General features: G+C 48.7%; 1 protein-coding gene across 1 annotated transcript in view; it reads left to right on the top strand.

Annotated features, from left to right (window-relative positions):
- The window catches only part of CSRNP1 (cysteine and serine rich nuclear protein 1), a 35,794-nt gene extending 12,271 nt beyond the window's left edge, over positions 1–23,523 (top strand). Inside the window, exons 2-5 of the mRNA XM_084859408.1 lie at positions 8,291–8,495; positions 15,542–15,801; positions 16,602–16,898; positions 18,511–23,523. Of these exons, the coding sequence (XP_084715534.1) occupies positions 8,315–8,495; positions 15,542–15,801; positions 16,602–16,898; positions 18,511–19,539 (1,767 nt within the window). The 5' untranslated portion in view covers positions 8,291–8,314 and the 3' untranslated portion in view covers positions 19,540–23,523. The remainder of the gene's footprint in view (positions 1–8,290; positions 8,496–15,541; positions 15,802–16,601; positions 16,899–18,510) is intronic.
- The last annotated feature ends 155 nt before the right edge of the window (positions 23,524–23,678 follow it).

Raw genomic sequence — 23,678 nt, 5'->3', positions numbered from 1 at the left:
TGATCTGGCCATACCAGTTCCAATCTGAAACAATGAAAGCTTTGGGCCCATGCGTACTCGACGGTGACAATGTCAGTGCAGTCATCAAAATTCTGCACTGATACAGACATGTATAAAAGGTAAAGGTGTCCCCAACCAGTTGTGTCCGACTCTAGGCTGTGGTGCTCATCTCCATTTCTAAGACGAAGAGCCAGCGCTGTCCGAAGACGCTTCCATGGTCATGTGGCTGGCATGACTGAACACCAAGGTGCACGGAACGCTGTTACCTTTCCCACCAAAGCGGTACCTATTTATCTACTTGCAATTTCTTGCTTTCGAACTGCTAGGTTGGCAGGAGCTGGGACTGAAGACGGGAGCTCACTCCATCACGCGACACTCGGGTCTCGAACTGCTGTCCTGCCGACCTTCCGGTCTGCAGTTCAGCATCTTAACCACTAAGCCATAGTTACAGCAATACTTAGGATCTATATAGCACTTTTCCACAATGTTAACGTTCGTGCTTTGTCTCAGTAACTCTTCCAACAACCTTGTGAGGTAGCCCAGTGTTATGATTTGCTTATAGATGGAAGCTGAGGCTGAGAAGCTATTAGTTTGTCCTTAGAAACAACCTCTGCCTTCTTCAACCAGGGGCCCTCCAGATTTTTGGGTCTTAAAATTCCAGTCAGCCCCAGCCGGCATGACCAGTGGTCAGATGTTGTCATCACAGGATCTCCCCCCCCCCACACTTTGCACATGATCCCCGAATACGGGCAATAGAAAGAGTAGCAAATGTGCGCTTCCTCTGCCATCGGTTTCACATAAAGTGTGGAGCTGCCCTCTGGAAACTTTACCTGGGCACAATTCCAGTTTAAGCTAATAAAGCAAGGGGTCTGAAAATAGACCATGGGATTGATGCCTTTGGGGTGAGTAGGGGGAGAAAAATTACACTAAAAGCTTTTCCCCATTAATTAAGAATAAAGCCTGGCTTGATCTGTGCATATTGTATCAACAGTGTCATACAATAATGGAACATACTCATTCCCCTCTTAAGAGCCACTTTTCCCTGTTCGTCCCTTTTGGACGGAAACAATTTAAATTCTTTTCTCTCCCCATCCTTGAAGCAATACTCCATGCCTGGCTGTCGTAAGTTGTGATCTGTCCTGGAACTTCTGGAGAGACTAATAAAGAGTGTCTGACCATGTGCAAAGTGCCTTTCTTCCCTCAGTGTTGGGTCTTGAGAAAAGGGCATGGTTGGCAGGGTGCCTTGAGCACTGCCTCCTCTTAAGCTGTTTTGCACCAATCCTGAAACATAATTCATGTTGGCTGTTGGTGGAGAATTTGTGTTAAAAGAGAAAAAAGCAGATTTTTTTTGTATATTTATGTATGTACAAATATGTGACTATGTGTTAAAAGAGAGAGTTCACACATTACACAGAGCCAACATTAACTTTGTCAGTACTTGCTCTGGAGAGGGAGCTCTGGCCAATGCCACCTTCCCAACCAGTGTACCTGTACAGTTCATGTATGTGCAAACGTTTGGCTTTCCATGCACTCTTTTACTTTTGGCCCACTCTTTGGATGCACACTTAATATATGGGCCTGGATCCTGAGATAAGTTGACTTAAGGAAGTTTAGAGAATTAACGTTTCCTGTTGTCCCCCCCCCCCCCGCATGAATGTTGGAGGGGCCCCTTTTTTGAACAGTGGGGGTGTGGAGGGCTGTTTGGGGGAGGGGGACATCTCAGCTAGCAAGGGTGTTGGGGCATTGTGCTTGCGTTGTGCAGCTCATGAAAATATTTGGCCCCAGACCTGCTTAAAAAATGCAACTATACAAGACAGGCCAAGGTTTGGTGTGGGCCTTGCTTTCTGTTGCCTGAGTTCTTCCCAGTTTGGCTGTGAAGTATGAACTCCTTGGTTGTCTGCGGAGCTCTGTTGGCTGCCCTTCAGGCTGTCACTACCGATAGATTTGCCAGGTCCTCTCTTGGCCGGCACGGTCGTACCATCCGAGAGCAAGCAAACGGGAAGCCTGGGGGTTGAGCATCTGACACTAGGGTTCGCGTGTTGTGGCCGTCAGCGCCGTTGCTGACATCCAGTGGCACCTCGTGAGTCCCGCAGGACAATGAGATGCCTTGCGCCTTTCTCTGAACTTGGGACTCGGGTCAGACGTCCGCTTCTGCATGTGCGTGCCAAGGGCGAATGCGTTTTGTAGCCCAGCAGGGGTGAGGGCCCTGCTGAAGGGGAGAAGGGGGCAGAACGCCAAACCTTTGTTGGAGCGGCACAGAGAGGGCCCAAGGCACAGCCACTCCACTGGGACAAATGGGAAGGAGGTGGCACACTCTTGCGCCACGGTCATTTGCTTTGATGTGGCTCGTGCAGGAGGGGTCGTCCTCGGATTTCCCCCTGAGCTGTGTGTGTGTTCTTCCTGCAGCTCTCGCATTCATGAGTCCCTCTGAGGCTAGATGGACTGCTTCCAGGGGGATAAGCCAGGTGTCGGGTAAAAACGTGGGCCGAAGCTGATGGGAGGAAGCAGGACTGTTCTGGATCAAGGCCAAAAAGCCAGCAGAGGCCGGCCCACCAGTGGCCTTTGCTCCCTTGCTTGGACACAGTCAAGGATGAAATGGGTCAGCGGGAAGAAGGTTACTGTAGGCTGCAATCCTACACATACTTACTAGGGAGAAGCTCCTTGGACGCACTGGTACGTACTTCAGAGTAAACATGCTTACGATGGTGCTGTGCGGAAGGAGGCTTCACTGTCTTGACATCCAGTCTTTCCCTGCCCCGTTCCATATGTCCTACGTTTTCCCTCTCTCCTGGGGGAGCCCGCCCACTTCACAGTTTGAGAGTGTTAAGGGGTAGGGTGTCTGGTACCATTCAGATGTTTTGGACCACAACTCCCACAGTCCCTGGCCATTGGCCATGGTGACTGGGGATATGGAAGTTGTAGTCCAAAACATCTGGAAGGCACCAGATTGGCTGCCCCTCTGTCAAACGGTGGGGTGGGTGTGCCCCTCCTGGGGGGCGGAGGGTGTTAAGGGAGTAAGCTGGCCATGCAGGTCTTCTGAAATGATGGTGTGACTTTTGGGGGAAGGCGTGATGCTCCAAGCGGTGAAGCCTCCACCCGAGCTGCTAGTTTGACGATGTAAAGGCGATTTTCTATTCAGTGCCATCTTTAGGAGCAGGATTGCTGCCTCAATCACAGATCATGGCAAGAGGAATGGCAGCGTGTACCGATCCCTGTGCTTTCACCTGTTGAACAGATGGTTGCTGTGTGTGTGCGCGCGTGCACTCGCGTGCAGAATTTAGTGTTAAGTTTAGTAGGGAGGCAGAGGTTAAAAGAGAGGGACTGCCATAATCTTCCTTCCACATCTAAGATCAGCAGAATTGCAGATCTCTGCCAGCTCCTAGTGAATGTTTAACTTTTCTTGCAGCCTTTGGAAAAGCAGGTCTGTACTCTGTTTAGCCCTTTTAAACGCCACCATCCAAGGGGCAGCTGTGTGTCGGTGTGGCAGGCCTTCCATCGGCTGAGCAGATGCACCAAGTTCATCTTTTGGGTGATGCTTCTGCTCAGCTTAAAATCATCCTATGCAGAAGTTTCAAAAACTTGAGAGGGCGGTTCGGAATGCTGAAGTGTAGTGATGGTCTACACGTCCAGCAGAATGAGATAGTAGAATGGACTGTTCTGCGTCAGACTGCTGGGGGTGGGTGGGGGTGGGAATGTCACTTGTGAATCCTTCCGACATTTAAAAAACAGAACCTTCTTGCAAGTAGAAAACAGCATAGCAAGAGGAGAGTTGCAACAGAATCTGCTATGCTAGTTTTTTCGTTGCTGCGACATTGCAGATTATAGACCATCTTCCCCCCACCCCTTTATTTGGCACTCTGAAATTAAGCAGTCCATTCTGCCACTTGGTTTTGCTGCATGTGTAGATCAGGCCTTGATTTAGGCTCTCCCTTTCTGGAGAGAAATGGGCATTCATTGGGCACGCTTACGTTTGATATGGCAAATATACTTACAGGTAGGGATGGCGGAGAAATCCGCTGCAGACCCCAATGAAGCCATTCAAAGGAATCCGGCCTCTAGAGTCCATGGCGGAGTAGCGCCACTTACCTCCGCCTCCTTCTGGAATTCTGCGGCGCCGGCTCCTGTCCACGGCGATTCCATGGGCCACATACTGGCTCCATATGCCTGCCGAATAGCGATACGGTAATGGCGGCTGCCATTACCGTATCGCCATTTGGCAGGCGTATGGAGCCGGCGTGCGGCTCTGCGGAATCGCCACGGAGCGGAGCCAGCTCCATAGGATTCCGGGGAGAAGAACGGATCGCCTCCCTCCCGTGGGTGGATTCCCCCCACAGCAGCAGGTGGGGAATCCGCCCATCCCTAGTTACAGGTGACCCAGAAACAGATCCAGTTTACTGTCAACAATCTCTACCTTTGAAGGAGAGCCTCAGGTTGGGAAATTAAGCATGACCAATGTAGAATATTGCTGCCTACTTAAAAACACAAAACAGCGCATGCCCGGCTAGTGTGACCCTCCCGGCAACTGAGCATTCAGTATATTGAAACGCAAGGGTGTGTTGGTGGCGTGTCTGTCCTCCACATCCTTTTTCCAGATGGGGGGTTGAAAGGGGAGATGGGTTCTCCTTCTGTGGCAAACGACATTCCCCAAGCTCATTGTTACATTTGTGTGTGTGGGGGGGGGAACCGGTGTGTGCAGCTCTGGCTTGAGTCACCATATGAGTAATAGCCTAGTTGTGATGTCTAATTCTGTGCTCATCCAGGCTCAAATAAACAAGTGGTAAGTTCAGTAAGAAGCACTGAATACTTTGATGTTTTCGAAGGGAAGGAGGATCCCTACTGAAAAAATCTCCAGACTGTAAGGATCAAAAGCTCACCCACCTTAAAGGCTAGGACAAAAGGAGCCCTTCTTTCAGTCGTGGCTGGTTGGATGATGGGGAGGGGCCATAGCTCAGTGTGATAGAGCCCTTGCTTTCAAGTGCAGAAAGTCCCAGGTTTGATCCCCAGCTTCTCCAAGTAAGGCAAAGAAAGAATCCTTCCTGACACCCTAGAGAGCCACTGCCAATCGGCGTCGACAATACTGGGCTAGATGGATGCATGGTCTGACTCAGAGTATGGCAGCTTCCTGTGCTGTTCCAGCCCTTTTTGTCTGCTCAAAGCCAGCCGGAAGCTTTTGGTATTTTGTGAATAAGGAAAACAGGGCATGGCTGGAGTTGTGAGGCTGAGCATCATCCAGCTCGTAACAGACACTGGAATGAGCGTCACATCGGTCCCATCTGCAACGGTGCCCCCTGCGCTCGACGGTTGGAATTGCAAGGTGTCGCAGTGTGGGTGGGGCTTGCAGCCTAAAGCAGGCAGGCCAAGCAACCGAGCCCCGCCTGGTGGGGCACGTCCGTTCCTATTCCACGCACGTGTGCCTCTTCCCCTAACACAATCGCATCCTGACATTTGCAGAAATGTAATTTCTGGCTGGGTGTTATGGGGGCCATCTGGAGGGCGCCAGGTTGGGGAAGGGTGAACTAGAGGAAGGAGCTTCTCTGCCCCCTTGCACATGCATGTGGAAGATATTTTGGTGGACATTGGCAAAGCCCCCTAGCCCTGGTTGATCCCTTGTCTCAGTCAGGTTGCTGTCGAACCGGTGCTTTTTTCACGGGAACACTGTGCGTCTTCGGATTCATGGAACTGATTCCAAAGAAGCTACAGGGCAAAATCTCCAAAAAGGCTGTGGGTTTTTTGTTTGTTTGGACAGCTGGAAAAAAATGAAGAAAACGTAGCAATGCAAACATGAGCTGGTTGGCTGGTGGGTTTTGTTAGTGCTGTTGCTTGGATGGGCCAGCGATCGGTCTCTCATCCCGGGCAGCTCAGCTGAGCGGTGGACGGGGAGTGCAAGGCAGCTCTTGCTGTATCTTGAGAGCTGGCTCTCCCCACGCTTGGTCTTTCACCCACGCCAGGCTGGGGTTTCTCTCCCCTAAGGGGCTGCTGTTTGATGCTGTTCTCTGCCCAGTGGCCTTGTTAATTGGCCTGAGCTAATGCTGCAGCCATGTAGAAAGGGACCGAATTAAAGGCATAGCCCTGGCGACTGCCAGCCAAACGTGAGGCTGTGTGATGGGGGAACATGTTGTACTCCAGTTCATGTTCTGTTTGGCCCCCCCTCCTCCAGTTTTTGCAAGTGCAACATTAGATGGAGGTTCAACCCATTCGTAAGAGGAGATCAGAGCCAGTGTCCAGATTTCTGGTCAGCTAATTCCTTGAACCCCAAAGGGGGCTTTGTATCAAGCATCAACCCCTGCCAGCCCCTCACTGAAGGGCAATTTTGAAACTTGGGGGCGGGGGGGAGATCAAAAATGGTTTGCAACATACAGTGGAGGCTGGAGGCTCCGATATCAGTGGGGCAGTGAATCCAGTCCGGGTTTCAGTGAGAACCAATCAGAACTCTAAAGTTGCTATCCAAGTTGCTAGCTCTTGTAGGGTTCTGACTAAAACCTGGAGCGGATTCACCGCCCCACTGACATCGGAGCCACCAACCTCCACTGGCAATATAGCAGCCTTCGCCAACCCTGGCAGCCTCTGGATCTGTTGGTCTACAATGTCCATCATCCCCATCCACCATTGTCCATATATGGATGTCTACTGTTTCCCCTTGGAACAATCTACCCACACCATCTCCTAGATCAGCCTTCTGCAATCTGGCACCCTCCAGATGTTTTGGACTACATCTGCTTGCATTCCTGACCATTGGCCATGTGGGTTTGGGCCCATGGGAATTGATGTTGAAACCATCTGGAGGGCACCGGATTGGGGAAGCCTCTTTTAGATGTTGCCTCTTTGGATCCAGGTCTTAAGAACGAAGAAGGCTGAGAGTTTACTTTTGGTCACTGATGAAAGGCCTTCGAGAAAGGTGATCTGGCACCTAGACCCCGTCTCGGACTCGAATGTCCCGTTTCAACATTTTCATTTGGGTTACACCTGACCCTGTTGTGAAGGGTCGTGGGAGAACAGCTGGTGTTCCTCATTCATTCGCTCCTCCTTGCTTCTTCTCACACCAGGTGGTGTGAAAAGGTGGATACTGGGCTGCATTTCTCCATCACTCGGTGGTAGAGCCGATCTGCCTAGCATGGAGAAGGTCCTAGGTTCAACCTCCAGCTAAAAGTGTTGGGTAGTGAGGTACCACCGCCTGGAATGCGCGATAGAAGGCTAGACGGGGCAAATAGTCTGACTCTGGAGATGTGTTTGACATGTTTGTGTGCCCACTTCCCAACTGTACCTCTTCAGTGTTCCACCCACCCACCCACCCACTGTGGTGTGTACTGCTTAGTAGTTAATCCTGTACTGAGCAATGTGTTGGTGTCTATCGGCTTTAGTTATCTCACCTGTGAAATTGGCACTAAAATGCCCTTTGTCATTGGTGGCACAATGGGGTGCTAAGCATGCAGCACTTTGCACGCTCAATTGCTTCAGAAACTGTTAGTGACATCAGACGTGTGGGGTTTGAACCACTTCTTTTTCCCTTCTGTCTCCCTGTTGGGGGTATTATGGCAACCATGTCTGTTTGCTGTCAATTCTGGAAGTATCTCAAAGATACCGTGTATGTGTGTGTGTGTGTGTGTGTGAGTGAGTGAGAGAGAGAGAGAGAGAGAGCTGTTTCTTTACTGGGGAATTCTAAATATGTCTGCAGGGAGTTACTCTTGAAGGAAGCTTGATCGTATCTCTCTGTAAATCGATGGCTTCCAAAAGTTTCTTCGGACAAGCAGCCCTTTTCTGCATTAACTGGGCTGCCAAGGAACCCCCCAGGGCATTGCAGAAGAGTCTTTGTGGGAGGGTAATAAGGGGGAAAAGATCCACATGCACTAAGTGTGCTGGTCAGGCCTTTTGTGCCTCGCCGTTGCCTTGCTTGAATGGTACATGTGCTTTTGTTCACGTCCAGTACTCTATGCTTTGGAAAAGATTGGTGGTGGTAGGTTAGCTCAACCTAGCATCCTCCAGATACATTGGAGTACAATTTCCATCATCCCCCAGCCAGCATATGCCAGGTTGGGCAATGCTGGGTTAAGCTGTCATTCAGGGAAGTTCATTTCCCATTACCAATCTGAGTTACTCCTGGAAAGCTTCCAGGGGAAACTCCGGGATTTGCTCAAACACCCTTTTCAGAGCTGGCACTTGAGTTGTGACATCCAAGAGAGGGCTCTTCTCTTTCTCTGGATAGATTTTACTGAAAAGCCTTGTCCAAGATGGCTCAAATTGAGCCATTTTAAAATTGAAAAACTCATCGCTGTTTTTTTCTCCCCTTCCACAGTTATATGAAAACTCCTCAGCGACCATGACGGGGGTATTAAAAAGGAAATACGATGAACTGGAAGACAACGCCCCCTATTCCTCCTCTTCCTCCTGCTCACCCTTCTCCTCCTCTTCTTCGGCTTCTTCAGGCTGGGAATCAGATGAGGAAAACTCACAAGGTGGAGGGATCAAGCCCAGCTCCAGCTTAACCTCCGATTTCACCCGTAAGCATTATTTATTTATTTGCTAAGTTGGGTATAGCCTGCCTTTCCTCCAAGGAGCTCAAGACTCCATGCATGAGTCTCCTTCCCTCCTTTTTTATCCTTCCCACAAACTCTGCGAGGTAAGTGAAGCTGAAAGGTAGTGATTAGCCCAGGGTCACCCATGCGCTTCATGGCTGGCTGGGAATTTAAACCCAGGTCCCTCCAGTCCTGGTCCAGTGCTCTAACCCTCACACTGCACCTGGGGTTGGCTCCAAACTTTATCATACTTGGAGTAAACCCATTGAAATCAATGGCCATTGAGCTACTCATGACTAAGAGAAGTCCCCGTTGATTTCAGTGGGCCTGCTCCAAGTATGGCTAAAACCTTGATCCCATCCTGGCTCTTCAACATTGAGCCTCACAGCCTAGCCTTGCACTGGCGCCGGATCCAGTGTTTCTCTCGTGGGCTCTACGTCTTGCAACTCTAAAGAAGTTCTGACTGAAACGCAGAGCGGATGCACCGCCCACTGACATTGGAGCCACCAGCCTCCACTGGTGGAACGTTGTGGTAACTCACAATGCTGAGCAATTGGCGAACCGCTCAGATAGATTTGAGCATGTGAATCGGCCTCTAGAGCCTTTTTTACATACGTAAAACGGCATAAAGACCCCTGCTGGGTTGAATTTGGTAGAGTGACAGTCTCAGACCAGGATCAAAAAGGAGGCACAGGCTACAAGGTAGAGTGGGCAATGCCTGGAAGAGACTCAAAAGATTTTTATTTATTTAGGGCACAATCCTATGCATGTTTAGACAGATAAAAGGCCTACAACTCCCAGCATTCCCCAGCCAGCCATGCACCCTTAAGGTATTTGTCTACTGTCCTTCAGGGCGATTCATAATACAGTAAGAACAGTTCAGCTTGAGCTGAATGAGAGTAACACATTTTGAAGCATGCTTTTTCTTCTTGGCTAGAGTACATAACATGTTTAATCCAAGTTAAGCGATTCATTTTTAAGGGTTTCTAAAATGAGCAATTAAATACCGACAAATTATCTTTACGCGCAGAGAGTTAATCTTTCTCTCTTTTTTTTAAACTAGCTGATTGAACACAAATAGAATCCAGTTATGGATGTTTCAGTTTACTCAGCAAAACACCCAGTGTGCTAAATTAGCATTTTGTCACTGCACTCAGCTGAGCTCTTCCTAACAGTGACCAGTTCTGAGTTTTTCACTCAACTCTTGCGTGTGCTGCTGCACCACTTTCCTGCAGAAATACCATCTGCTTCCCTCCCAGTGAAGGGCGATAGTTTTAATCAAATCTTGTTTGGGCCCACTGGGAACATTTTGCTTCTAAAGTCCACTTCGCAGACGTTTGCAAACCTGCCACAGTCCCAAAATGCTTTGGAAGTCTTGGTAACAACAAAGGATCTCTTTCTTTTGGTGTTTTGGCTTTTGGGCAATAACAATGAACTTTCTGTGTTCTGTGGCTTGTTTGAAAAAAGCGTTGTGAATTGTTTGAGGAAAGACTGCAAATGCAACAACAGCAACAACTACAATAATAATGCTTATTATCATATTATGTTGTTGTTGTTATTATTATTATTGATGATGATGATGATGAAGAACAAGAACAAAAAGAAGAACAAGAAGAAATCAAAAGCACAGTTACAAGACGGGAATACTTGGCTCAAAAATATTACAAGAGAGAAGTATCTTGGAATTGCTGTAGATCACAACCTGAATATGAGCCAACAATATGATGTGGCTGCAAAAAAGGCAAATGCTAGTTTGGGCTGCATTCACAGAAGTATAATTTCCAAATCATGTGAAGTACTAGTTCCCCTCTACTCAGCACTGGTTAGGCATCACCAGTTCTGGGCACCACACTTGAAGAAGGATGCAGACAAACTGGAGAAGGTTCAGAGGAGGGCAACGAAGATGATCAGGGGACTGGAAACAAAGCCCTGTGAGGAGAGACTGAAAGAACTGGGCATCTTTAGCCTTGAGAAGAGAAGACTGAGGGGAGATAGGATAGCGCTTCTCAAGTACTTGAAAGGTTGTCACAGAGAGGAAGGCCAGGATCTCTTCTCGATCATCCCAGAGTGCAGGACACGGAATAATGGGCTCAAGTTACAGGAAGCCAGATTCTGGCTGAACATCAGGAGAAAATTCCTGACTTTTAGAGCAGTATAACAATGGAACCAATGACCTAGGGAGGTGGTGGCCACTCCTACACTAGAGGCATTCAAGACGAGGCTGGTCAGCCATCTGTCAGGGATGCTCTGACTTGGATTCCTGCACTAAGCAGGGGGTTGGACTAGATGCTCTTATAGGCCCCTTCCAACCCTACTGTTCTATACTACTGCACCAAAAATAGTTAACTTTATTTCCTCTTCACTCCCCATTCTCCCTTGATAATGAATATATCTTTTGATATTACTGAGTCAATTCATGATAAAACTGCCATCTGATGGATGGGAGGGGAAACCTTTGGATTGGTTGGCAGAAATCAAAGCAGTATTTCAGGTGCCCTGGTTTGAAGGCTGGTCCACAGATCGTAGTAGCCACCCACCTCACTTCCTTTGGCGGGGGCTTCCAGAGAAGGACCTCTGGAGATGATCTTGGGGTCTGGGCAGGTACATATGGGAGGAGGTGTTCCTTCAGATAACCTGGCCCCAAGCCATTAAGGGCTTTGAATGTTAACACCAGCACTTTGAATCGGGCCTGGAAATGGACTGGCAGCCAGTGCAGCTGGAAAAGTACCGGCGTAATATGAGCTCATTGGCCAGTCCCTGTTAACCATCTTGCTGCCCTGTTTTGGACCAGTGGAAGCTTCCAGACCGTTTCCAAAGGCAGCCCCACGTGTAACGTCTTGCAGTAATCCAGATGAGAGGTTACCAGAGCATGGATAACTGTAGCTAGGCTATCTCTGTCCAGTTGGGATCAAAGTTGGTGTACCAGCCTAAGCTGATAAGAGGTGCCCCATGCCGCTAAGCCTCAGTGTGTCTGTAGCAGTCCCTAGTCTCCAACAGCCATTGCAGGCCTGTAGAGTGGAGAGTCCCCGTGCCCTGTGCGATTGGCAAGAACACACTGCAAGGGGTGCGGGGGGGGGGGAGTGCAAAATAAAAACGGGTCAGTTGCATCCCCAGGCAAGGGTCAGCCTCCATGGCCTCCCCAGGCTATTTTCTTGTGCACTTGCTCCTGCAACTTTTCACAGGACTGGTGAAAGTGTCCCATTTAAAAATAAATAAATAAATGCCTCTTGGCTTTTAAACAGAATTTGCAAAAAAACCCCACACAATTCCAATCCATAGGGGTTTTTTGCAGGGGGGAGTCATGGGGGATTAAGTTGAAGACACAGCTTCAGCTCATGTCGTGCAAGCGTTGTATAGAGAAGCTCGGGTTTCTATCAGGTGTATTGCTGAGAGCTGACTTTTTGTGTGTCCAGGATCAAGGTTATGGTACTTCAAGGGAGCAATCCTATGTGGATCGATGGCTGCCTTTGATCCCAGGAGCGACCGTCTATCCAGTGCAGGGCGGGAGGAGTGGTGAGGAGCGGGTCTCCTCCTTGCTTCCCCTGCCCGGCTTTTCCAGCTTTTCACAGATTTTGGCTGTCTAGCTGCGGGACCTCAGAGCGCAGGAAGTGGCGGCCGGATGACATATAGGATGTGTTGTACTGGCACTACTGACCTCCCGGCCCACCCTGGGAACACCCTGTTTTCCCCGCTGTGCGCGGCACTTCTGAGGCTGGAGCACGGGGCCAGTCCGCGCTGCCTAGGAGTTGGCGCGGGTAGGAATGCTGGAGAAATTTGAGAGGGACTAAAATGAGCTCGGATTTCTAAGAATTTGACCTGTGGAATCCGCTGCCGAGTGGGAGCACGGAGTCCGTGGACTTCCGGATTATTTTTTTACTTTCCTGAAATTTACGCATATAAACTCGTAGGAAAATATGCATGTTTCTGCTGAGGGCACATTGAATGGAATGTGGGACAATACGCTAAATATTATGTACTAAGGCCTCATTATTTGCGTATTTTTCTGCACGCCGAAAAAAAAATTGCATCCGTCTGTGGATGGACAACGGAACAAAAGGCTACTGACAATCCACGAACCACAGACGGAGCAGATTTTACACAGTCCGTACATCCCTAGGCACGGGAGGGGGTGGGGGTCGGTTCCCGGGAACCGACCTATCCTGTGGCCGTCTAGCCACTGACTAGTGGCCACAGGATTGTACTAAATGACTACACTTGACATCTCTCCTCGGCAAATGCCCTTTGCGGGGGGAGGGAGGTTGAAATCTGGTCACTATAGAGACTGCATTTTTAATCCTCTGCTTGCAGATTCCTTAGCAGCTGTTGAACTTTATTCTCTCCCCAGAGACACTTGGGCCTCATTTATTTAATATAAGGAAGAGTTGTGCCAATTTTAAGTAAATGGATTGCAAATCGATCCAGCTAAACCAGCACAAATGTGTATCGCGGATGCACTTAGATTGGTTTGACCCCTGCGTCTCTCCCTTTAATTGAATTCAGTAAATTGCCAGCTTAGGCTAAACTGCTGTAAGCTGAGCCTGCGCTGCCGTTATTCATAGTCGAGGGGGGAGCCATTTTTGCCTTGATCGTAAAATGATTTTGCAAGGATTAGGGATGTTGCAACTCACCTCGAGTGTTCGGAATAGTGTCAAGTCTCTTCTGCGTATGTGATAGAAATCAATAGTTTGGATCAGCGGGCTACACAGACCCATACCGTACGTTGTTGGGTCTGCAGCCAATCTGCATATTTTGGCTACGTGCAGCTAATTTGCATGTGATTTGCATAACCACAGCAGGGGCCGAGCCATAGCTGGTAGGCATGCTGGGTTTCTTTTTGCGATGGTTGTTTTGGAATTCACAGCCCCAAATGTTGGCAGCGGATCCCAAATGGACTGAAACGGGGCCTGTGCACGTGATGGCCAGTGATGGAGTCAGTTTGGAGCTGCTTTTTTTAGCATTTGGTTTGTGAGCTTTTCGTGGGCATTCTGCCATTCTTGTAATCAAACTGTTCCATTGTGGACTTTAGAAACCATTGAAGTTCCTAACCCTTATGGCTATGAAATTGGCTTACCCTTTGTACGTCTGGTGTATGTCTCTCACCTGTGCTCCTTCCCGTTCTCATCAAAACAATATCTGGCCCGCCCTGTGCGTTTGGCACACTGCATTTCTGTTGCCCTCTCTCTTCCTCTCCCCTGTCATGCCTGTGTCTTTTAAAAGATCTCTCTTGGCTTTTAAAATTTGCGAGAGCAGAGGGAGGAAGCACCTAAGTGCAGCAGCAAGGTTAAACGTTAAACTTTCCTGAAACGCTTTGAATGGGTTGTGCCAGCAGGCGCTTCTAAGATAAACCAGCCACTTGAGCTGGCCATGTTTACGCTGGGATCACCTGCGTAAAGATTAGCTACTCTGCAGCTGCTCTCAGATTAGCCCCCTGGGAACAGGGCTCTAGATTTACAGTTCCTCCCAGTGGACAGCAAAGGAAATGTCCTCAAAGCAGCTGTTTTGATGATCTTGTTCTCCCTCTTGCCTGCAAGCTTCAAGAACAAAATTGTTTGCGTTTCTGCATTTCCTTTAAATACTGCACACACACACACACACACACACACACACGTTCTGTTCAAGCCCTCCAAGTCTCTTGGCTGATGGCGCGCAGATGGCACCCTTAGACAGTTAAAGGGACATGTGATGAATATTTCATGTCCCCCTCCCCTGTTACTATCGGGAGGACAAATTTCTGCGAGAAAATCGTTACCTTGTGGGACTGCTTGCCAGCACAGCTTCGTGCGAGCGTGTGCGGGAGTGCAAGACCGTGCTTGTCTCCGGGCTGAAATAAGAGCCAGCCCAAACACACCTCAGAGCACCTGGTACAGCCCTCAGGGGACTGTCATGCTTCAGAACACACGTGGGTTGCAGGGGGAGCTACCTGTTGGGGTGATGGAGCAGAGCGGCCAAGAATATGAGCTGGGGGCATCTTCCTGTTTAAACCTTTGCCTGATCAGGGACTCAGCTGTGTGGCCTTTTAGGCAAGCCCGTGTGCTCCCCATCTCTTCTCCTATCTTCCGTTTGGGGATGACAATAGTAATAAAGCTGAACTACGTTATAGGGTAGCTGTAAGGAGTATTGGGAGTGTGTGTATGAAGTGCATTAAACGTTCTAAAGTGCTGTATAAAGGCTATTAGATGTGTGTGTGTGTGTGTGTGTGTGTGTGTGTGTGTGAGAGAGAGAGAGGTGGGCTGTGTGTAGTGGTTAGAGTCTTGAACTAGGCCCAGGCAAATCCAAATCCCTGGTCAGCTGTGAAGCTCACTGGGTGACCTTTTGCCAGTCCTTGTATCTTAGCCAAATCTACCTCGAAGAGTGCTTGTGAGGATAAGATGGGAAAGGACCTGTATGCTGCTCTGGAGGGAGGGAGGCTGGGATACAAATGCCGCGCACAGTTTTTGACTCCTGCCCATGTTACGCTTTCATTCCTTTGCCAGGATGTTTCAAATGCTTTCAGAAACCTGAAATTGTAAATTAACCAATGGAGAAAGTTTTGCATGTATTCTATACTTCTGATGGCAAAGCCAGGGTTTTTCTTGGCATGAGATTCAGGCTCGCTTGTTTTCTTGGTGTCAGGCACACAGCACGGTTGATGTTGTCCAAAAATTCATCATCCTGTTTCCTGGGAATGGTGGGAGTTGCAGCCTAACACATTTGGAGGGCACCAGGTTTGGGAAGGTGGATCTAAACCATTGCACCAGCATATCTTCTTGCAGTGATGCTCAAAAATGCCTGAGTGGCTAGCTTTCTGCCTGTAGGAGTTCTCTGCCTGTGGGAACAGGAATTCCCCTGAGGCTAACTTTTGCAGCTTGTAGAGTCCTGAAAATTATAACTTTCCATTTAAAAAAAAAAAAAATTCTAACCCTCCTGGGCACAGAGGAGACGGAGCAGCAAAGATGTTCTCCCCAAACTGGCCGAGTACCGCCTCCTCTGGCATTGCCGATCTGCAGTAAATAATTGGCCCTGTTCACCGCCCTTCTTTTCTCTCTCTCCAGCAACGTCCATCCTGAAGAAGAGCAAGCGGTTGAAGCGGAACAATGTGGAGTTCGACCGGGTCACAGTGTTCTACTTCCCCCGCTGCCAGGGCTTCACCAGCGTGCCCAGCCGCGGTGGCTGCACCTTTGGCATGGTCAGCAAGCACGGTTTCTCCCGGGAGTTCACCCTGGCTGAGTTTTCCAAGGAACAGGAAGCGGTTCGACGGGAGAAGCTTAAGGAACGGTTGAAAGAGGAGAAATTGGAGGCCTTGAAGTGGAAAGTGAGTGTCGTAAGGCTCAGTTTGGGGCTCAGTGTAGCGGCCAGCGATGGGAAAGCCCTCTGCCTGAGACCCTCGGGAGTGGCGGCCAGTCGGGAGGCCAGTGGCCTGACCTCCTGGAAGGCGTCTTCCATGCCTGCCATTGCTGCTTCCTGGCATCTGGCCAGTCTGCAAGGAAGGCATGTAAAATAGGCCCTTCAAAAACAGGAGGGCCCCCATCCATTTTGGAGGAAGGGGGCAGAGTTCCTGCCTTGTAGCATCCTTATGTTCTGCAGTTGAAACAGATGCAGCAAGGCATCCATCTCGTACAGCCTGGAAAGTGGGGGAACAGGAAAGCTGGGAGAGAGGAGAGAGGCCTGTGGGGGAGGGAAGCCAGTGATCCCAGATTGAGTTGAAAGAACCAGCCGCCTGTTGGGCTGCAGGCCTCTTCTCTCAACCTCGGTTTCCCACACTGTTGGCCCAGTAAGCGTCGTGGTCGAGTAGTGATTTGAACCTGGGTCTAAATCCAACACTGTATGCCAGCTTTCCCCAACCTGTTGCCCTCCAGATGTTTGAGACTTCAACTGCCATTAGCCCCCAGCTAGCGTGGCCAGTGGTCAGGAATGCTGGGAGCTGTAGTCCAGAACATCCGGAGGGCCCCATGTTGGGGAAGGCTGTTCTTCGCATTAACGTGACACTTGGGTCGCTCATTAGGAAAGGGTGTCGGATTTCAAAATGGCGGCCGTCTTGCTACGTCACAGTTCCCTCAGTGCTTTCATCTCCCTCTTAATGTGAGTTTCCCCTCTGTACCTTTTCCCAAACAGCTGACCATGAATGGTACGAAAGACTCTGAGGAGGCCAACCAGCTTACGACAGAGGACATCTCTGATGACGACATCGATGCCAGTGGCACGGAGCCTGAGGATGGCTTCTTCCTCCAGCCCTACCCAGCCAAGAAGAGGCGAGCGCTCCTCAAGGCCATGGGCGTCAAGAAGATTGACAAAGAGGAGAAGCGGGAGCTGCACAGCATCCGCCTCTCCCGAGAAGACTGTGGCTGTGACTGCCAGGAGTTCTGCGATCCAGAAACGTGTAGCTGTAGCTTGGCGGGGATTAAATGCCAGGTGCGTGGCCTTCCCTTGAGCAGTTCCTCTGGCAGGGCTGTGGGACCAAAATGGGACAGCAAGGCCGCCCGCTTGGAAGGGGTCTTCCGCTGCTTCCAGTGTGTGCTTTTAATCTGGGCCTGAGTAAGAAGAGGTCAGTAAGTTGGGCACATGGCTTTAAAAAAAATATATTGCTGCTACTGCCACTACTCCCAGGGTGGTAGCCCTGGTCTGCAGCTGCTTTTGCCAGAGGGCAAATGGGGAAATGGCAGTTTCCACCCCAAACTGGCCTGCTGCCCAAATGACCACTCCACATGACCATCGACACAGATGTTGGTTGTCCTTGCCACTCGGTCACCTCTCTGAGGTTTGCAGCTACATTTTATTCTCCTGTTCCAGTGGGTGATGCTAAAGCGGACCGCGAGTGTCCTGCTTAAGGCTTGACCCAGAATGTCCATGGCTGAGCCAAGACTTGAACCTGGAGACATTCCGGCTGATACCTCATATTCCTTGACCATTGCATCTCCCTGGTAATGTCATTGGCTCCCCCACCCCCTTGCAGAACTTGGATAGGCAGCAGAGCTAAAATCTATAGATCATTCACCTCGCTATAGCCACTAAGCTAAATGTTTTGTCCCAAATGCAAAAACAAGTAGGACACTGGTAGAGATTTAAGACCAGACCGATTTGAGAAATGGGTGACATTTGTTTATCTTCTAGACCACCAGTGGGCAACTAGTGGCCCTCCAGATGTTTTACCTCACAACTCCCATCAGCCCTAACCAGCATAGCCAATGGGGGGGTCATGGGAGGTGTAGGTTAAAACATCTGGAGGGCCAGAAGCTCACCCCTGTTCTAGGCACTGAAAGCTTTCCTCTGGAGTGGGAGAGGTCTCTCGTGTATCAGCTAAGCCAGAGGGAGGGAACCTAGGGCTCTCCAGATGTCCTGGCCTAGCAATCCCACAGCCATGCTGGCTGGGGCTGATAGGAGTTGTAGTCCAAAACACCTGGAGGGCACCCTTGAACTAAGCCATCAAGGCCAAAATGGCTTAGAAAAATGCATGGAGGATTGGTCTGTCAATGGCCATTTGTCATGGAACGTCCCTGTTTAGAGGCCTTGTGCCACGGAATCGAGGTTGCTGGGGAGGGCTGTTGACTTTTTGTCCCCCTGCTTATGGGCTCCCTGGGGCCATCTGACTGGTCAGTGCAGGAAGCAGGGGGATGACTAGATAGACCCCTGCTGTGTTCCAGCCAGGCTCCACATAAGTTCTTGGTCAAAAATAGTGCATTTCTTGAAAGCGGAGAGGACTCTTTCCCATGAGCCAGATTCACACAGGCATGGCCATTGCTTGCTGTCTAGGAAGTGGTGATTTGCACATTTGAATGAACCATGAGACACAAATGGACATGTGTGGAACTTTCCTGTTGCCCGGTTATCCACTCAAATGCTTTGTCAGGGGAGACAGGGCCCCCATGTCCTCAAGTGAGAGAACTTAAAAATGCACCTGTGAGATTAGCCTCAAGGGACTTACAGGCTCAAAGCGTGCAGTTGAGCCAGTAACACCCGGGTGCTTCAAAAATATCAAACAGAAGGTAAACTTCGCATGACTAACATTGAGTGTCTCCGCTAACAGATGGATCACACGTCGTTTCCTTGCGGTTGCACCAAAGACGGCTGCGGAAACACTGAAGGGAGAATTGAGTTCAACCAGGCCCGAGTCCAGACTCACTTCATCCACACCATCATGAAGCTGGAACTGGAGAAGAACCAGCCAAGCAATGAGAGGAGCCTTGCGCCGGAGCCACCATTCAGGGACCGGCTCCACCCCTTTGGGTGTCCGGTGGGCAAGGCGGCATTTGAGGAGAGGACCGTTCCCCTGACGCCGGCCTTCCAGTTTAACACAGACTTGGAGACGATTGGCGAGAACAGCTGCAGCAGCGACATGACCGACTCCTCGGCGTCATCCAACCAGAGTGAGGATCTGGAGGAGCCGTACGAGGCCGCCCCGTCCGAAAAGTCGCAGTCGGACGTGGACGATGACGGCTTGGCTCGGATTCTCCATTTCAACGATTCCGACGTGGAGGACGACAGCAGCACCGCCAGCAACTGCCAGGACAATTTGAGCTCTTTCCACCCGACCGGCTTCTTCAGCGTGGACGTGGAGAACCAATGTGCTACCAACGCTGCTGATAAGTTTGGCCCGGGAAACGCTCTGAGCCATTTGCCGCACATCACGGAATGTTTGGACGAGAACGCCAACCAGGGGGCGAGTTGTTTTCTCGAGGAGGCCTCTGCTGGAGCCCAGTGTGGGGGAAGCCCTTCCTGTGCACTGTCCTCCTCGGCGGATCAGGGTTCCAAGAGCTACATGGATCTGAGCCTCTCCTCGGACTCTCTGGATTTTTTCCAGTCATTCTCAGACTACAACCTGGGACCTCTTTACAACTCCTTGAAGGAGTATGAGAACTTGGACAACTTTTCAGCACTGCAGCTCCAATTGCCAAACTTCCCCAGCTTGTCCCAGTCTGGGGATCAGAGCACCTGCTTTCTAGAGTCCCTGATTGGCTTGTCTGAATCTGTCCCAGAAACCCCCGCACCTTTTACAGACAATCAGCTTCTAGAAGACGCCATTAAGTCGTCGCTCATGGAGACAGTGAAGGTTTAACTTTTGTTCTTTTTAAGAAGCGAGGAGGGGAAAAGCCCATTGTGAATAAACAAATGCTCCCCGTGTAAGAGGAGGAAATGCTACAAAGATCTTTCTATGTGGGCAAACTTAATATTTTGCTCCTTTTTGGACACTTTGGGGGGAGGGGGGAACTGCAGCTACAATCAGTTTTCTTACTGCTTGTGCAAAATTATTGGCCTTTTCATGCATTGGAGGTAGGGAGGGGGAGGGAGGGGGAAAACAGGACAACCTTTGCAAAACTAAACACAGTTTACCCGCATTTTGTATGGGGTGGGGTGGGGGAGGGAGACCTTGTGAGAAGTATTCCTGCGTTTTAACACTGTGGATCATCCACAGAGCACCTTCTGCGAACACTTTCAAAAGTTAGCCGACAATTTTCTCAAACTACTTTGGGAATTATATATATATAATTATATTTATTGTGAAATTGATTTGCTCGAAAGGTGAGCTGTTGCTTAAATGGGAAAACGTTTACAGAAAAAAGAGGCCCGTACACTATTATATAGACATCATTTCCCTCCATCCCCGTATTTATTGCAAAATTGCAATTTTAAATAGCCACCGAAGCTTGAACTGAGCACGAAATCTTATTTAAATTAGTCATACCTCAGATGTATTATGTGTACAATCATATTTTTTGCATAATATATCTGTATTTATTTATGTGTTCCTCTTTTCATACCTGAGTAGTGCTGTGGGTTTACCAAGGACCTGAAGGTGAAGTAGAGTCTTTGGTAGCCCAGGGCTTAAAGGCTGTATTTGTGTTGGGTGTCCTTTTTCTTTTTTCCTTTTGGGTAAATGACAAAAGAAGGCATTTGCTTTCAAGGCAGTCAGATGTGTTTTCTGTCTTTTCCATGAGCCATATATCTACACTACAAACTTAAAGTCCTGTTTTGCTCTCTTGGGTTCCTCAAGGGAACCTTGAGAATTTGGTAGGCTTAGGAAAGGGTTGAGAAGTCCTGGGCGATTCTCTTCAGCCTCCTCCTCCCCTCCCCACCCCGTGACTGCAGAGGGTCCTCGCAGGGTGTGTGTTAAATCAGTTCCAAACCAGTTTAGCTTTGCAGCGCAGACACAGGCCATGATCGAGTGTTGTGCTGCTTCCGACATTCAGGCGCAGTACAGTAAGAGGACTTGGTGTTACAGCGGCTTGGGCCAGCCACCATGTGCAGACCCAGAAGGGCGGTCCTCGGATCACAGCCACGGCTTAGAAGAGCATTTGAGTCTTGGAAGCTCTGAGTGCTACAGTAGAGAAGAAAGGGCACACCCTACTCATCTTGGCAACCCTACATCTGCAGAACTCTCCTGTGTTGCAGTATATTGTGTATTGCTACTATTTAGGGAAAGAAATACGTCTTGATTTCTGCAGTTCCGTTCTTGCATCAGACTTGTAGCTATGTGTGTGATGTCCATAATTCTGCAATGGGCGAGTAATAAAACCCTAAACAATTAAGAGAGAGAAAGAGAGAGAGAGAAAAGAAACGGTATGAACTATTTAAAAAAGAGCAAAGGTTACATTGTGTTGTAAATTATTTTCTAATTTATTTAATTTACTTAAGGATTTGGCCATGAGATCTTTACAGAACAGATCTGATCTATTTATGGTGCCCAAATATACAGAAGAACCCAGGTCCAAGTGCTGTGTGGTACCAGGAAGTGGGGAAAGGGCTTTGTTAAAGAGAGAAAGAAATCAAAACCAGGCATTGGCTGAACCAGGCAGGCTATTTATAAAAGGAGCATGAATGAAGCCATGGTAATCTTTGTTGCTTTTATATTGCTATTGCTATGCTGAAAAAATCCCAAACCTATATCTGAGTATGAACAGTTTGGAGGGCCTGACTTGTTCAAGAGGTCCACGTTCCCCAGGCTTGTGCAGTTGCAGATGCATTGGTCTGCAACTCCCATAATTCCCATTGGCCGTGCTGGCTGGGAATTATGGGAATTCCAGTCCAGCTGCAGGGCAGCACATTGGGTTCAGGTGATCCAATTAGTAAAATTTCAAATGGTAGAGAACAAGCAGGGATGGGCAGTTTCAGTTACAGAAAGGGCGTTCTTTTCCTCCGCTGTCCCTTGGCTATGTTCTGGCTCGCATTCCTTCCAGGCCGTCTCCAGTTTGTGCTGTGCTGTTGCCATAGCTGATGACCCATGGTGGCAAGGCCTCCCCTCTACCCTCCATAAAGCTCAAAGATGGCACTCTTTGAATTGGATATGTGTAGCCCCCAGATGTCAACAGGGATGTGGGGGTGAATGGTGCCTCAACCTACCACAGCAGCCTCCAGCATGGTCCCGACACAAACGGATGGCATTACGTGTGAACTGTGAACTGCTCGTCCCAGGGCAAGGGTCTTGTAGGCAGATAGGTGTGTACTTTGGTGGGATTGCAAACATGGCACTATTTGGCCATTTACATATATTCTGTTGGGCATAGAATCTGTATGTTAGGACACAAGTGCCTGTGCCAGCATTACCAATGGGTATTGATCCGGTTTGTTTGTTCAGACGTTCCTTGATCTCTGCGCTCCTTTAATTGAGCAATAGCCAAACCAGAAGAGTCGGTGGGTAGTTCTTAGTTGGAATTATTGGAAACCTTGTGTGCTTTGAAGGAGGTGACCATCAGCAGAATCCGTGTGCCCCACGTGCAAGCCCTGTTCAGCTCTCTCTTCATTTCAGCAAGGCCCATAGAAGTGCGATGCATTTATGCCTGCATGGTGCCATTTGGGCTGAATAAAATAATACCCCCAACACACCAAATTGCATTTCTCCCTTGCCCTTAAAATGCCACTCTCAAAAATCCGAGAGGTTGTTCTTAATAGCTGAAACAAAAATACTCAGTTTTCTTTTTCATGGGAATAATAATGATGATAATTTGGCATGACTGCCACCTCTTGCAGAATTCCCTTAGGCGAGAAGAGTTAACTTTGTGGGAATTGTTTTGGACTGCTTGATGGTGGGGCAGAGTCCTGCATTGCCACTGGGTTTAGGGATTGTTAGCCTGCACCACAGCAGAGCGTAATCCTGTTGTTTTGGTAAGGGAAAGAGTTGGTGTCCTTGCCCCTCTGAGATTATAAACCCTGCCATTTGGCCCTCCACAAGGTATCCAGAATTCCTTCCACACTGGAACCCTTTGGGAAGACTTTTCCCCACCTGGCCTATGCAAATAATTTTTATTTTGTTTTAAATGGAGTAGTTAAGAGAAAATATCTCCAGAACAATGTGGTGTCCAGTGCAAAAGGGTAATCCCACTGTGGGCAATTAAAAAAAAGTATTTAACTTTATATCTATATCCCTGATTTTTATTTAATTGGTGATTTTTTTATTCAGCCTGTCTTAAGTAATTATTGCTTTAAGGCATGTGTTCGGTACTGTTTTGTATTTTTTTGGCACTAAAGCAACAATTTTAGAACATTCCTATGTTTCTCTACATATATATGTTTATATATGTTATTTTAAAATGAATGTTGGGAGATTGAGAGGTAAAAACGTCTCCTGCCTTCATTATCCCCACTCTAATTTATTCACTTTATTTGTGTTGGCGCCAACCACCCTACCCCCGCCCCCCACACCCCAGGGTGCACTGAATTGTAAAATATATATATATATATTTCCCCTTTCTGTATCTTGTATAAAATGTTGCCTGTTCAAGCAGTTTTTCCCTAAAAACAAACAAAAATAAAACTGGGTATTTATTGACACAATCTGTAATTATCTAACGTATTGATTGAAACATGTTGGCTTCAACAGCTTCGTTTGCTTTCTCTGTGTATATATTGTGCTTATGTTGCTTAAAGGTACAAGTTAAATGCTTTTATTTTTATCTCTTCTTTTCCTTCATTTTCATTTGTAGTAAAAACAAACAAACAAAAAAACTCGAAGCATTATCTGCCTACACGCTACTGTCTCTCATTTCATCGAAGCAATATGAAGAAATTTTCATTACACTTTCAATAAAAACAACTTTTGCTTTGGAAACGCAGCAATACTCGTGCTCCTTCACAACACTGGGGTGGAGTTGGGGGCGGGGTGGGGGTGGGGGTGGGGAGGGTTAATGAAAATCAAATTCATGCCGATGTAAGGGCCTTCCGAGGCTCTGTGGTGGTTGCTATGGAAAAGGGTCACGTGTT

This window comes from Heloderma suspectum, chromosome 5 (genome assembly GCF_057233095.1).
Source record: "Heloderma suspectum isolate Gila_16-S chromosome 5, 16-S_ref, whole genome shotgun sequence".
Taxonomy (NCBI): Eukaryota; Metazoa; Chordata; class Lepidosauria; order Squamata; family Helodermatidae; genus Heloderma; species Heloderma suspectum.
This window is presented reverse-complemented; position numbering and strand designations above follow the sequence as displayed.